At 41.3% G+C, this 14,288-nt stretch overlaps 1 protein-coding gene across 2 annotated transcripts in view; it reads left to right on the top strand.

Moving 5' to 3' along the window:
- Nucleotides 1-14,288, top strand: part of LOC136862927 (endosome/lysosome-associated apoptosis and autophagy regulator family member 2) — a 388,733-nt gene that overhangs the window by 57,972 nt on the left and 316,473 nt on the right. For both annotated transcript variants that reach the window (XM_067139216.2, XM_068225816.1), the window contains exons 2-3: nucleotides 4,796-4,919; nucleotides 8,222-8,423. In XM_067139216.2, coding sequence (XP_066995317.2) covers nucleotides 4,796-4,919; nucleotides 8,222-8,423 — 326 coding nt within the window. The remainder of the gene's footprint in view (nucleotides 1-4,795; nucleotides 4,920-8,221; nucleotides 8,424-14,288) is intronic.

Here is a 14,288-nt window from a genome sequence, read left to right as displayed (position 1 = left end):
TGGGGGCTGCTCGGATGAGATCAGGAGACGCATTGCAATGGCACGCAATGTGACGGCGAAGATGACGAATATTTGGAAAGATAGACCCATCACTAACAACACCAAAATCAGGCTCGTAAATACTCTGGTTTTTCCCATCACCACAGCTGAAACAATTCATAAAGCTGACAGGAAGAAGTTTGAAGCGCTGGAAATGTGGGTGTACCGCTAGGTTCTAAGAGTATCCTGGGCCGAGCAACGGACGTTCAATATCAAGGACATGCTCATGAAGAAGACCTACTCGGGATAATTAGGCCACATATCAAGGAGAACTGGAGATATTAAAAAGCTGATCGTGCAGGGCAAAGTGCAAGGAACAAGGACCGGGGGAAGAGCTCCAGCAAGGTGGATTGACCAGATGAAGAAGTTGGTTGGGAGTTCTCTACATCAAGCGATGCATCTAGCGCAGGACAGAAGAGCATGGCAAAAACTCTGCAACCGCACACGACATGCCAACACACCCTGTGAAATGTAGAGGGACAGGGGATAGAGAGAGTCTTGCATTCTCCTACTTCAGCAGAAACGGTTTCTATTTCAGGTCGGCAGTGTTGTACCATCGACAACATTCATCTTGACAATTAGTAAAGGCGTAGTGGTTAGAGTTCCATTTTACCTACTATTACGAGAGAAGCATTCAACTAACACCGATCGCTCTTCTATGACCCTAGCGCTCGTTATTCACGTTAACTTTTTATTCATAGGAAACATCCGGTAACTCTCGCCATAATCACGATCCGTCTTCTCAGTGCATTCGTGGAGGGAGTATGGTACGTTGCGCTCGCTCTGTTGCAGCTAACTGCTGACCGCTCTCACGGTCCATGTCATAGCTAATGTGAATGTAACATTTTCCTTTAATCATTTTAAAGTATACGAACGCACATGTTTCTTATCTTTTAAACATAGTCTACAAATCTAAAGTCCAAGAGCTTTCATCAGAATGCTTTACGAAGTCAATCCATTCAGCCGTTCTCAAACTCAGGATAACAAAATCTAGTGTTTTAATACAGTATACACATAGATACGGTATCACATACTGTACCTTTCATTATATACTCGTAGAGTATAAAATACTGATCATTAACAATTTTTTCTGTAAGAAATAAAATCCACAATGATAAGTTATTAAATTAGACATAGTTGTATAATTTTTTGTTTTTTTCTAATCTTATGCCGGTCCCGTAGTCTAGGTATCCAAAGACTGTCTCTTTCCGGGACACCCCGGCTTAGGTTCCCGGCCAGGTAAAGGACTATTACCTGGATCTGAGAACTGGCTCGCGGTACACTCAGACAACTTCAGAACACTTGGGGAGCTATCTAGCGATGGGAAAGCGGCCCCGGTCTAAATAGCCGAGGGCATTCGCCACGCTGACCACGCGCCACCTCGTAATCTCCAAGCTTTTGAGCAGAAAAAGTGTCACTTGGTAAATCTAGACCCAACAGGGCTGTACCACCATGTGAGGGGGCGGGGGTGATTCTAATAATGAAAACATCTTCAAAGCAGGTTAAACGTGATTACTACATTTCAACATCAACACAGCCTAGCTAAATAAGCTAATAATTAGCTATAACATTGCTTATCAATACAATCTTACATTATAGTATATAAACTACGTCGGGTGAATTCTGTTAGTTCATAAACTAAGAGGGCAATTCTCAGGGGAAAAAACTGGACAAGTACACACTTCCCTCAGATATATGCTTACCCCATTCCACTTTATCCATCTTAAAAGCAAATTTCCGACATACCGCGGTCTCTTAAGGTAGTAAGCAGCTGAAATGACGTTGTACTTACGTATATTATTATTATTATTATTATTATTATTATTATTATTATTATTATTATTATTATTATTATTATTATTATTATTATTATTATTATTATTATTATTATTATTATTATTATTATTATTATTATTATTCGTCCGGATCCATGGCTAAATGGTTGGAGTTATGGCCTTTGGGAACACGACCCTCCTCGCTATCTCTTAAAAACACATACGTTATCTTGACCTGTATCAAATGAAAACCTCGCCTTACTGACAATTGGCATGAAATGCGATTCCTGACCAACGTCGACTCTGCGAAGATATTTAATTTAAAACGTCACTTGAAATTTTCTTATCCATCACGGTTCTACGGTTTCACGTGGAATCCTAACTATGGAATGACCCTATTCCCATATCATTAAATTACACAAAATAAATCCTCGGGTTCCCTACAATGAAAATCCCGGCCTAAAGTCTCTTCAACATTACAGGATTTCAACAACCTGATCCACACTCCTTCTCATCTTTGCAAGACTTGCACCACACTTGCTACCACAAATTCTCTACACGACAATAATATGGAATATCTCTCCTGTGTGATCTAGCATGTTGTTACATAAAACATTTTGTAACAAACTAACCATTTCTCCTGAGATTGACAACATAATATTTCCAAAACCAAAACTCACAACTTGACTCACAAGAAATTTTTACCGTTATTTTCCTCACACCCATTCTACACAGGTTTTACAGAATTTTGGAATAGCACTCCTATTTCATAAATCACACACCGGTCTCGCCTCGTACCTTCCCTTGATAAAATTTACAGCGCCGAATACGTGACGGTGTGCCTTCCGCAACAGCTGACATTCCATCATTATCACGCACTCGCTCTAAATGGTAAACCACGGATTACACTTACAGGAATTTCATCTTTACACTGAACAGAATGTTATGATAAATTAATGTCTTAACTTTGGCAAACAACAAATATAGAAAAAAACGTACAGAAATGATACTTTGCTCTAGACATTATATTCGTTTTTCAGCCATCAAATCGACTAATGTACAACATTTCACACGCTAGTTTCGCGACTTTTCGATTATCCAAGAAACATAAAAAATGACCTTTTGTCGTATTACTCTGGCATTTTTACGAAATAAAAATGGATGACCAAAATGAGTCACAGGTACACAAACAAAATGGTGACATCTTAAAAAAATGCACTTTATGGGAAGGTAGTCTACATACCTGAAGTCGTACGTGTTTTCACATCTGAACAGATCCAGCTGCCTCTTTCATTCTTTACCTAGCCATTTCGACAGATAGTGGCTTTAAAAAACATACTCTTTCCGTCTTTATAATTGACATCATTCACGTGAAAATAATGGCATAAACAAAACATGCCCTTCACACGTTCTCTTCCTCGCGAACCGAACACGTTCGTCAAATCACCGATTCGCACACGCAATAAAGTGAAACAATGATATTAGCTAATTTAACTACATGGCTCCGGCATTATAATGGCCGTCTGTTTTTTGCTGTTGGTTTTACGTCGCACCGACACAGATAGGTTTTATGGCGACGATGGGATAGGAAAGGGCTAGGAGTGGGAATTAAGCGGCTGTGGTCTGGTGTGAAAATGGGAAACCACGGATAACAATCTTCAGGGCTGCCGACAGTGGGGCTCAAACCCACTATCTCCCGGAGGCCGTCAGTTGTCCTAATGTGAATTTACATGACGGTTCCACATGGGAATACCGTTAATTCGACTGATAATCTCTCTCCACTTGGAGATGACGTCAGATAGCCACCTTTGGCCAAACTGCCTTCCCTTCTGGGGACTTAGCCTCCACAACCGGTTTTTGAATGTTAGTCTGAATAACATGCGGTCGTCTCAAGTTCACGGAAAACAATGCGAGATGGCAAATGGCGTGGCGTTCTTTTATAAAATTTACTCCCACTCCCATGCCATCTGTATTTACCGCCAAAAGTTTACAGGCACGTTTTCCACCCCACAGAAATGTAATTATGGCAGATTACGACATAACACATAGTTGCTTAGTTTAGTAGCGGTTTTGATAATAAACATTTAGGGTTTCCTTTAACCAGCTGAGTTGTTAAATTAACTCATAAGCTAGGCGCTATATTTTGTTCGATGTATGAGAGTTTAAACGAACAGGCGCGTCTTTCAACAATTTTCCTTCTGGAGCTATTTAGCGGTATAACGTCTTTACCATTTACAACCAAATTGTTTCACTTACGATTTCCCGACCCTTACTACAGCAGTTTCCCACTTACGATTACCTGACCTTTACTACGGCAGTTTCGTCGCCAATGCTTCTTAAAATGTACTTTTACTAAAAAAAGTAGCTCCGCCAAATTACTTCGTATCCTTGCACATTCTACACATGTGGGTGACGTAATTTCTGTAGCGTGAGAATGAGAATCACCTCCTGTTCTCCACGTGCCGTGTTTGGTCAGAGATTAAAATGTGGCTAGAGCTCCTCATGACTTGTAATTTATATGCGGCCTCATGTAATGAATTTAGGACACTCTCTCCTTATGACTCAAATGTCATGGATTCAGTATGTATGTATGTATGTATGTATGTATGTATGTATGTATGTATGTATGTATGTATGTATGTATGTATGTATGTAACCTATTAGGGTTAGGAGCAGATGACGAACACGTAAACTTTTTGCTGTGTATACAGTATGTTTTATAAATTCTTAGTTGTTTCATGAGTAATAACACAACACTTATGACCTCAAAAGCTCCCTGTATGTCCTTTTCTGTATTAGTCTGTAATTTTTATGTTATAATTCATCCTTCCATTCTTTCTTTCTTTCTTTCTTTCTTTCTTTCTTTCTTTCTTTCTTCCTTCCTTTATTTATTTATTTATTTATTTATTTATTTATTTATTTATTTATTTATTTATTTATTTATTTATTTATTTATTTATTTGCTTATTTATTTATTTCAGGCCGATTACCACTATGAGTTAACCGAATGTGACTCCCAGAAGGGACGATGGCGAGTTCAAGTGCCTAGCTCCGGCATGTGTGCTGATACAAATCCTAACCCAGCGACAAGAATTAATAGTTGCAGTAAGTAAAAAGGTTTTATTTGTACCCTGAAAAATAAAGTTAACACGCAAGGTATACGTTTTAGCCTCGCCATACTGCAGAGAATAAATAATTAGAATAAATAATTAGGGTTGGGAAGAATTGAGAGAAAGAAGAAGAGCTGCTCGACTAAGTGGTATGTTCCGAGCTGTCAGCGGAGAGATGGCGTGGAATGACATTAGTAGACGAATAGGTTTGAATGGCGTCTATAAAAGTAGGAAAGATCACAATATGAAGATAAAGTTGGAATTCAAGAGGACAAATTGGGGCAAATATTCATTTATAGGAAGGGGAGTTAGGGATTGGAATAACTTACCAAGGGAGATGTTCAATAAATTTCCAATTTCTTTGAAATCATTTCGGAAAAGGCTAGGAAAGCAACAGATAGGGAATCTGCCACCTGGGCGACTGCCCTAAATGCAGATTAGTATTGATTGATTTAATGTGACAGGGCATTTTCAAATAACAGTAAATTTGTCTTGATCTGTAATTTTTATACATAGTAGGCCTACGCAAAGCTGTACGATTCTCACGGGTAAATTAATGAAACGTAACTATGAAAGTATTAATTAAAAACTTGTTGAAGCCTTGGAAAGAATGTGTGTAACACAGTTATAAAGATTTTTAAACGTCATGTTTAAGACCATACTAAGGCTAGTGTTTATTACAATTGTAGATTCTGCATAGAATAAACCCTATTTATTTGTACTGAATTGTTCAAACAAATGCCATTCACGCAAATCTCAAGAAATACTATCTGGGATTCTTGAATAAAGAAAATGAGGCAACAGACTATGATTTTCCGTGGTTTCTCATTTTCACACCCGACAAATACTGGGGCTGTACCTTAATTAAAGCCATGGACGCTTCATTCCCACTTCTAGCCCTTTCCTATCCTATCGTCTCCGTAAGACCTACCTGTGTCGGTGCGACTCAAAGAAAACTGTAAAACCGGGCGAGTTGGCCTTCCGGTTAAAGGCGCGCGGCTGTGAGCTTACATCCGGGAGATAGTGGGTTCGAATCCCACTGTCGGCAGCCCTGAAGATGGTTTTCCGTGGTTTCCCAATTTTATACCAGGCAAGTGCTGGTGTTGTACCTTAATTAAGGCCACGGCCGCTTTCTTCCAACTCGTAGGCCTTTCCTATCCCATCGTCTCCATAAGCCCTATCTGTGTCGGTGCGACGTAAAGCCTCTAGCAAGAAAACTGTAAGCAAAATAAAGTATATAAGGACACCCTCATTAAATATTTACTCCCGTTGATCGTCATGTCTTCACAGATTTCAGCTAGTTGGCTTTTATGCTGGTAGGTTGATGTCACTGTAAAATCATCATAATGTCGTCATTACGTACTGAATAGTAGCCAAGGTGAAAGCATCCCAAACGAAAAGGCTAAGTAGCTATGCCCAGTAATGCCAGGATTTTTAAAAATATCCCTCACTTTCCAGCTTGCTCTATATCGACTCACTCAGCTGCCCTAGTGAGTACGAGAAAGACTCCCTCTGGACCTCCTTTACACACAGGAGCAGGAGATCAGGAATTTGTTGACCACCAAGTAAATGGGAGAGTTTGACTTTCCGTGGAGTCTTCACCTTTATGCCTACTTAATTCTAGGTTCTCCAGAAATGAATTACTTGGTATACCTCAGGCACCCTAAATTTCACACGTAAACCTGGGGTTCCGCAGCTCAACAGTGAGAAATTCTGGTCTATACCGTACGTGGTCTGAGTGACAATAAAGATTACACACCGTCTCTCTAGTGTGCCAGTCTCTGAGTCAGTGTGGAGTGCAAATTGCGGTCATACATAGATGTGTGAATGTTAGTTCCTAAACTCAGTATTTGTTGCAGCTATGACTACAAGACGAAGACACTGGTGAAGGGAAAAGGCTGTTCGGACATAACTATTTAGAAAGCCTTAGATTCTAGCGTTCCGTGTTCGATGTATTTGTGAAGTTATTTCCCTAACTGGTGTAGATGCACCGAGAATTGCTCAGTTCGAACTCCTAAATTTACCTGCAACGGGATATAGGCTACAGCAAGGAGTTTGCCTGAATTTTGAGATTTCCCCGATGAAGGTTCTGTAGAGAAGTGTTGTCCAGATTCCGGTCCACTTATTTTTGTGAATGGCCTTTCTCCGTGCTTTACAATAATACGAAACCAAGACTCTAGTCGAGGCTTGTAGACACAAATCTAGAAAATATTCATTTTAAAACTTCCTATCTGTCGGACAGTAATTCTGATATTACTGACATCTCAAAACGACACAAACCGATTTTTTTTGTTTTTTTTTTTGTTACAAGTTGCTTTACGTCGCACCGACTCAGATAGCTCTTATGGCGACGATGGGACAGGAAGGGGCTAGGAGTGGGAAGGAAGTGGCCGTGGCCTTAATTAAGGTACAGCCCCAGGATTTGCGTGGTGTGAAAATGGGAAACCACGGAAAACCATCTTCAGGGCTGCCGACAGTGGGGTTCGAACCCACTATCTCCCGAATACTGGATACTGGCCGCACTTAAGCGACTGCAGCTATCGAGCTCGGTACAAACAGAATTAACAGTGGTTATGGGTGCCACTTCAACACAAGCAATTCCTACCGGGTGCAGTATCCTACACATTCTGGTCTATCATGAACTAGGGCTGCATCATTTTAAATATTACGTAATGTTACTCAACGCAAGTGAGTCGTCGACTGAACGTAGAGTTTGTTGCTAAACACACAGTTTCAATATTTCATTAATTATAATTTACGTCCCTTTGGTTCTGATTCCACGTCAAATTGGAGGTCTCGTGGTAATGCTCACAACACCAACAGTGCGTAAAAACTGTCAGCTTTACGTAATCTACAATTAAATTTAACTTACTCTGAACTCTTCTTTTTGTCTTACCCGTTGCTTTACGTCTCACCGACACAGATAGCTCTTATGGCGACGACGGGAGAGGAAACGACTAGGAGTGGAAAGGAAGCGGCCTTAATTAAGGTACAGCCCCAGCAATCACCTGGTGTGAAGATGGGAAAACCACGGAAAACCATCTTGAGGGCTGCCGAGAGGGAGATTCGAACTCACTATCTCCCGAATGAAAGCTAACCGCTGCGCGCCCCTAAACGCTCGGTAATCTGAACTCTGGTGTCATGATGCAAAAGGCGGTGCAATAAATATTCGATTGCACAGAAAATAATATAAAAGTATTGTCCGATATTTGAATTAACTAGTGTGATTGCTGTGAATATTGAATGTTGCTGGTGCATTCTTGATTAATATAAAGACTAACCTTTCTTTCCTTCCAGGAATATCATGTGAATCTGGATATTACTTTGACCTCGGCGACTTGACGTGTCGGATGTGCCGCCCAGGTACATTTTCCCTTGGCGGAGGAGTATTATTTGATACGTGGGACGAACTACCCACTGGATTCTATACACAGGTTGAATCGTTTCGGTCAGCCTTCAGCTCAATAGCGAGATATAGCAGCGATGTCAACTGCAGCTGGTAAGGTATACTGTGGTCTTCCTTATATATTATGGTGTTTCTTACAATGATATTACACATACTCTATTATCTTCGATTTTAAAAACTGGTACGTCCCACGCAGAGTTATTGATGGTAAATAAGTACATATTTTTTTCCCTGATGATTTTCTTTCTAAGCTCACTTCAATAATAATAATAATAATAATAATAATAATAATAATAATAATAATAATAATAATAATTGTTCCACGGTTATCTGTGGAACGCAGAGGTGAAAGAAGGTGCGGGCTTGAATGGGTCTGACTACTATATCAAGATTAATTCAAAACTTAACTTGAAGGTTATATTTTCAGAACTTCAAACTTAACAATTTTTATAATAATGAAACATCAGGTACAATGAGAATCTTAAAACAAGTCAAGGAAAATACAAGATTAGTGAACTTGACAGATTCTGGGCTTCAAGTCCCTCGTTTTACAATTCCTGAGCTCTTAGCTCAAATTTACCAAAGAGCACAAATTTATTCAAGGGCAGAAATCCCCTAATTCAAAGAGCACTTGCTCCCAAAATTACAACATCTAGCCTTCAAGAGGCATTCGTTACTCTTACAACATTTTGGAAAAGAGCTAACAGGCTCTCAGTTTCTCAAGCCTACTCAAGGCAACATCAACATACAATCTCTGGCCTTTCAGGGCACCACTTACAATTTGAAAAATAATTCATAGAGGGGTATTTAATACCCAACCTATGGGGCCTTTGAGAAAAGGAACAGGTTAAGTAAACGGCCCGAAACATAAAATGAATGGAGGCGCACACTGCGTTCCAAGATAATGAACACTTAAAATCCTAAAGGGCTCTAGGCCGTTGAAACAGGGCCTATTCCCAAACTACTGAGGTGACTCGTATAGAATTTACTTTAACACCTCACAGAAGAAAAACAAAGTTACAAAACGTAGTCACCTCAAACCAAGATGAAGGGGAGCTCGAGAGGGTAATTCACTCTCTATCCCCGATTTACAGTTAAAGATTTTATGAAATTTTTACATTAGCCAAAAGATGATTTACATTTTAGAAAAGTTTGTTACATAATTAAAGAGTCGAACCTTTCCCTCGGGTTAAACTGCGGCGGTTGCAAGGAAGAATAAAGTTATGTGGCCATTACCTTATAGATGTTCTGGCTGCCGCCGAAAGACGCCGCCCGCCTCCTGCTTGACACACACACTCAGATAGACGACGATCAATTGGCCAAGAAACGTGAAAAGCCGCTGTTTATAAACCCTCAGGGAAGGTTCGAGATCATTCAAGACGAAACTAGCCATACCCTCTCAATTTTATTGGTTGATCGCAAAGTTACACTCAGAATCGAACAAGAAGCCTGTGATAGATTGAAAATTAATTACAGAAATTAGTGATTGGCTAAATACAAAACTGGCGGAAAGAAAAAGGAAATATTGCCAACCCAAAAAAAAAGAAACATCAATCAGTTACTAAAACCTCGAAATACAAAACTTCTTTAAATTATAACTTCTTACACCTTGCACCAGGGTGCATGATCATAGTTTTTGGTAGTGTCTTCTATGGAAGAATGTCCAAACTTCTTGATGAACGGCAAACAAAACAAGGAGAAATTCACTCAGTTTAGGAAACTGCACAATAACAAAATTACATAATATTTCACCGGGCGAGTTGGCCGTGCGCGTAGAGGCGCGCGGCTGTGAGCTTGCATCCGGGAGATAGTAGGTTCGAATCCCACTATTGGCAGCCCTGAAGATGGTTTTCCGTGGTTTACCATTTTCACACCAGGCAAATGCTGGGGCTGTACCTTAATTAAGGCCACGACCGCAGTAGTATAATTGGACAGTTCTGCGGCACCTCCGCCGCCGCACGCCTCCGCCCGCCTCCTCCTCCGCCGCCGCCTCCGCCTCCGCCTCCGCCGCCGCCTCCGCCTCCGCCGCCGCCGCCCGCGGGAAATTTGAATTTTGGCGGGAAATTTGAATTTTGGCGCGAGATTTGAATTTGTAAACAAAGCCACGTGCTTTTTGACAGCTGTCATCGACAACAACGCATCGCTAACCTCACTGCTGCCATCTTGACGGGCCTAAACCTCACTAGTACCAACTTAACCTAACTAGCGTGAGGTAAACAAAGCCACGTGTTTTTTGACAGCCACGTGCTTTTTGACAGACAACAACGCATCGCTAACCTCAGTACTGCCATCGTGACGGGCCTAAACCTCAGTAGTGCCAACTTAACCTAACTAGCGCGAGGTAAACAAAGCCACGTGCTTTTTGACAGCCACGTGCTTTTTGACAGATTTGTAAACAAAGCCACGTGCTTTTTGACAGACAACAACGCATCGCTAACCTCAGTACTGCCATCTTGACGGGCCTAAACCTCAGTAGTGCCAACTTAACCTAACTAGCGCGAGGTAAACAAAGCCACGTGCTTTTTGACAGATTTGTAAACAAAGCCACGTGCGTTTTGACAGACAACAACGCATCGCTAACCTCAGTACTGCCATCTTGACGGACCTAAACCTTAGTGGTACCAACTTAACCTAACTAGCGCGAGGTAAACAAAGCCACGTGCTTTTTTGACAGCTGTCATCCGCCATCTTTAAACCACAGAGCACTGTGCTGCCCTCTTGCGTCACCTGTCATCGGCAGTGCTGCCATCTTGACGGGCCTAAACCTTAGTGCTACCAACTTAACCTCACTAGCTCGAGATAAACAAATCCACGTGCTTTTTGACAGCCACGTGCTTTTTTGATAGCTGTCATCCGCCATCTTTAATCTATAGAGCACAGTGCTGCCCTCTTTAGCTACTTACCTTTGAAATGTGGTGGCGGATAATTTGAAAAATGCTTTTCGACAAGCAGCCATCTTTAATCCAGAGAGAACAGTGCTACCCTCTATGTGGTGGCGGCAAATTGAAAAATTCCACGTGCTCTTGTTTGAAAACAAACTCACGTGCTTTTTTGACAGCTGTCATCTGCCATCTTTAATCTATAGAGCACAGTGCTGCCCTCTTTAGTTTGAAATGTGGTGGCGGTAAATTCCACGTGCTCTTGTTTGGAAACAAAGCCATGTGCTTTTTTGACAGCTGTCATCCGCCATCTTTAATCAACAGAGCACCGTGCTGCTATCATGCGGGCAATTTCATCACCTATCACCCGCCATCTTTAATCTACAGAACACCGTGCTGCCCTCTTTATGGCTACTACCTTAAGCATGTAGTAGCGGGCAATTTGAAAAGTTCTGTTAGCTATCATCCACCATCTTTAATCAAGAGAGCACCGTGCTGCCATCTTTAGCTAGATACCTTTGAAATGTGGTGGCGGCAAATTGAAAAATTCCACGTGCTCTTGTTTGGAAACAAACTCACGTGCTTTTTTGTCAGCTACCATCCGCCATCTTTAATCAACAGAGCATAGTGCTGCCCTCTTTAGTTTGAAATGTGGTGGCGGCAAATTCCACATGCTCTTGTTTGGTAAACATAGCTACGTGCTTTTTTGACAGCTGTCATCCGCCATCTTTAATCCAGAGAGCACCGTGCTGCCCTCTTTATCGTAGTAGATGTAAATTCGTCACCTGTCATACGCAGTGCTGCTATCTTTAGCTAGATACCTTTGAAATGTGGTGGTGGATAATTTAAAAAGAAAAATTCTTCAGCAGTCCTCTCTCGACGTTAATTGCATAAGATGGCGGCTATACATGACTCCTTAAGTGTGCTTACGCAAGATGGCTGCTATGCACAGGTTCTTATGAGACTCCCTTGGGATGCTTGCGCAAGATGGCGGTTATACAAGGCTCCTTATGAGACGCCCTAGTGATGCTTGCGCAAGATGGCGGTTGCTCTTATGAGGCGGCTTAAGGGTCCTTGCACAAGATGGCTAGAGACGCCCTAAGGATGCTTGCGCAAGATGGCGGACACAAGATGGCGGCTATACACGTCTCCTTATGAGACGCCTTAAGGGTGCTTGCGCAAGATGGCTGCTGCTCTTAGCTTAGAGGCTAACACGTCGTGCTAGTTCGATTCATTAAATTTGGGGCTTAAATGCAAAATGTTAAATATCTCGAAAGCGATGCATCGTAGAGCAAAACGGACAAAAAATTTTCTGCCCAGTACCTCGGTTCGCAGTACGAGGAACAAGAAAAACATAGTCTAATGATGAGATCAACGGTTCGGTTCCTACTTAGGCCCTTTGGCATTCACTCTGTTTTAGCTTGTATTGAAGTAAGTCTTCGTAACATGATCAGGTCTAGCTATGGTAGAGAGTATAACGTGCCGTGCAGGTTCGATTCATTAAATTTGGGGCTTAAATGCAAAATGTTAAATATCTCGAAAACGGATAAAATTTTTCTACCTGATACCTAGGTTTGCAGTATCAGGAACATGAAAAAACATAGTCTAATGATGAGATCGACGGTTCGATCCTTACTTAGGCCCTTTGGCATTGGCAGCTATCTAATTCTACAAGATGGTGACTATACATAGCTTCTTATGAGACAGCTTAAGAGCGCTTGCACAAGATGGCTGCTGCTCTTATGAGACGCCCTAGGGGTGCTTGCGGGAGGTAGCAGCGACAAGACGGTGACTATACACAGCTGCTTATGATACGGCCTAGAGGTGCTCACACAAGATGGTGGCTGCTCTGATGAAGAAAGTTAGCTTTGCATCGTGCAGGTATCTTTACAGCACTAAACCTCATACCTTTGAAATGTGGTGGCAGGTAATTTGAAAAATTCGACGTGCTTTTTCTTCACAGCAGCTATCTTTAAACAATAGCGGCTATACATAAGCTGTTAAGGCCTCCTCTTATGTCAAGGCATAGCTCTATCGAACAAGTTTAAACCTGCATCGGGATAGCTAGAGTAAGCATGTGCTGCAGTGATGACGTCATTATGCATGTTTAGACTTGCAAATCACTAGAAACATAACAAGACTAGAATCGAACACCGCACTCTATGCCGTTAACTTTATCATGTGATCGGAACATTGATTGAAGTGTTTAGAACACTAAATAAGTGATCAAGACTATAATAGAACACTGTACTCGATACAACATGTGTTTAGAACATGTCAGGGGATACCTTTGTTCTAAGAAGATTAGATTACCGCACATTCCTTGGCTAAAGGGCTAATGGGCTAAAGGGCTAATGGGCTAAAGGGCTAAAGGGCTAAAGGGCTAATGGGCTAAAGGGCTAGGGCGCCTCTCCTCTCTTTATCCGGGCTTGAGACCGGCTCTACAACTAGAGGCGGAGTTAACACCCTAAGGAAGGGAGAATGTTGGGAAATAATCTATACGAATATAGCTACTCGATCGACTATATACTACAGATGGATGACTTAGGTGAGGGTAAGCGCTTACTTAATAATACCTACACGGCGTAATTCATACTCTATTTCAAAAATATCTTCTTTGTACTGTGTGTAACCAGCATCATGATAGGCTCTTAGCAGTTGTAAACGTTTTACGAGTACGTTGGGGTCTTTACAGTAGCTTATATCTACATAGGGTAACAGAGGCTTGTTGTGAACTTTGAGTCTATATGCAGACAGTTGATGTGCAGGGACTTGTTTTGATGTAATACGTGCTTCAGCAGTAGCGTTTCTAGGTACAAACATAACTTGTTTCGATAGCGACGAAGCGTTGAAATTTCCTTCTTCTTTACCTTGCATCTCTTCTTGAGATGTTTGCACTTCGACAGAACGTGTAGTAGGCTTAGGAAATGAAGTAAAATCATCAAGCTGTAATGGCAATGAATTTTCTTCTTCTACTTTCCCTTTACTACTGTTTTGATCAACACCATTATCCTTATTATCATAATCATGACCTTGCCTCTCTTTATCTTGAAGTTTGTGCTCAGTAACAGAACTTGCA

Source organism: Anabrus simplex, chromosome 2 (assembly GCF_040414725.1).
Source record: "Anabrus simplex isolate iqAnaSimp1 chromosome 2, ASM4041472v1, whole genome shotgun sequence".
In the NCBI taxonomy this organism is placed as follows: Eukaryota; Metazoa; Arthropoda; class Insecta; order Orthoptera; family Tettigoniidae; genus Anabrus; species Anabrus simplex.
Note: the sequence above shows the minus strand (reverse complement) of the source record. Positions and strands in the feature narration are given on the sequence as shown.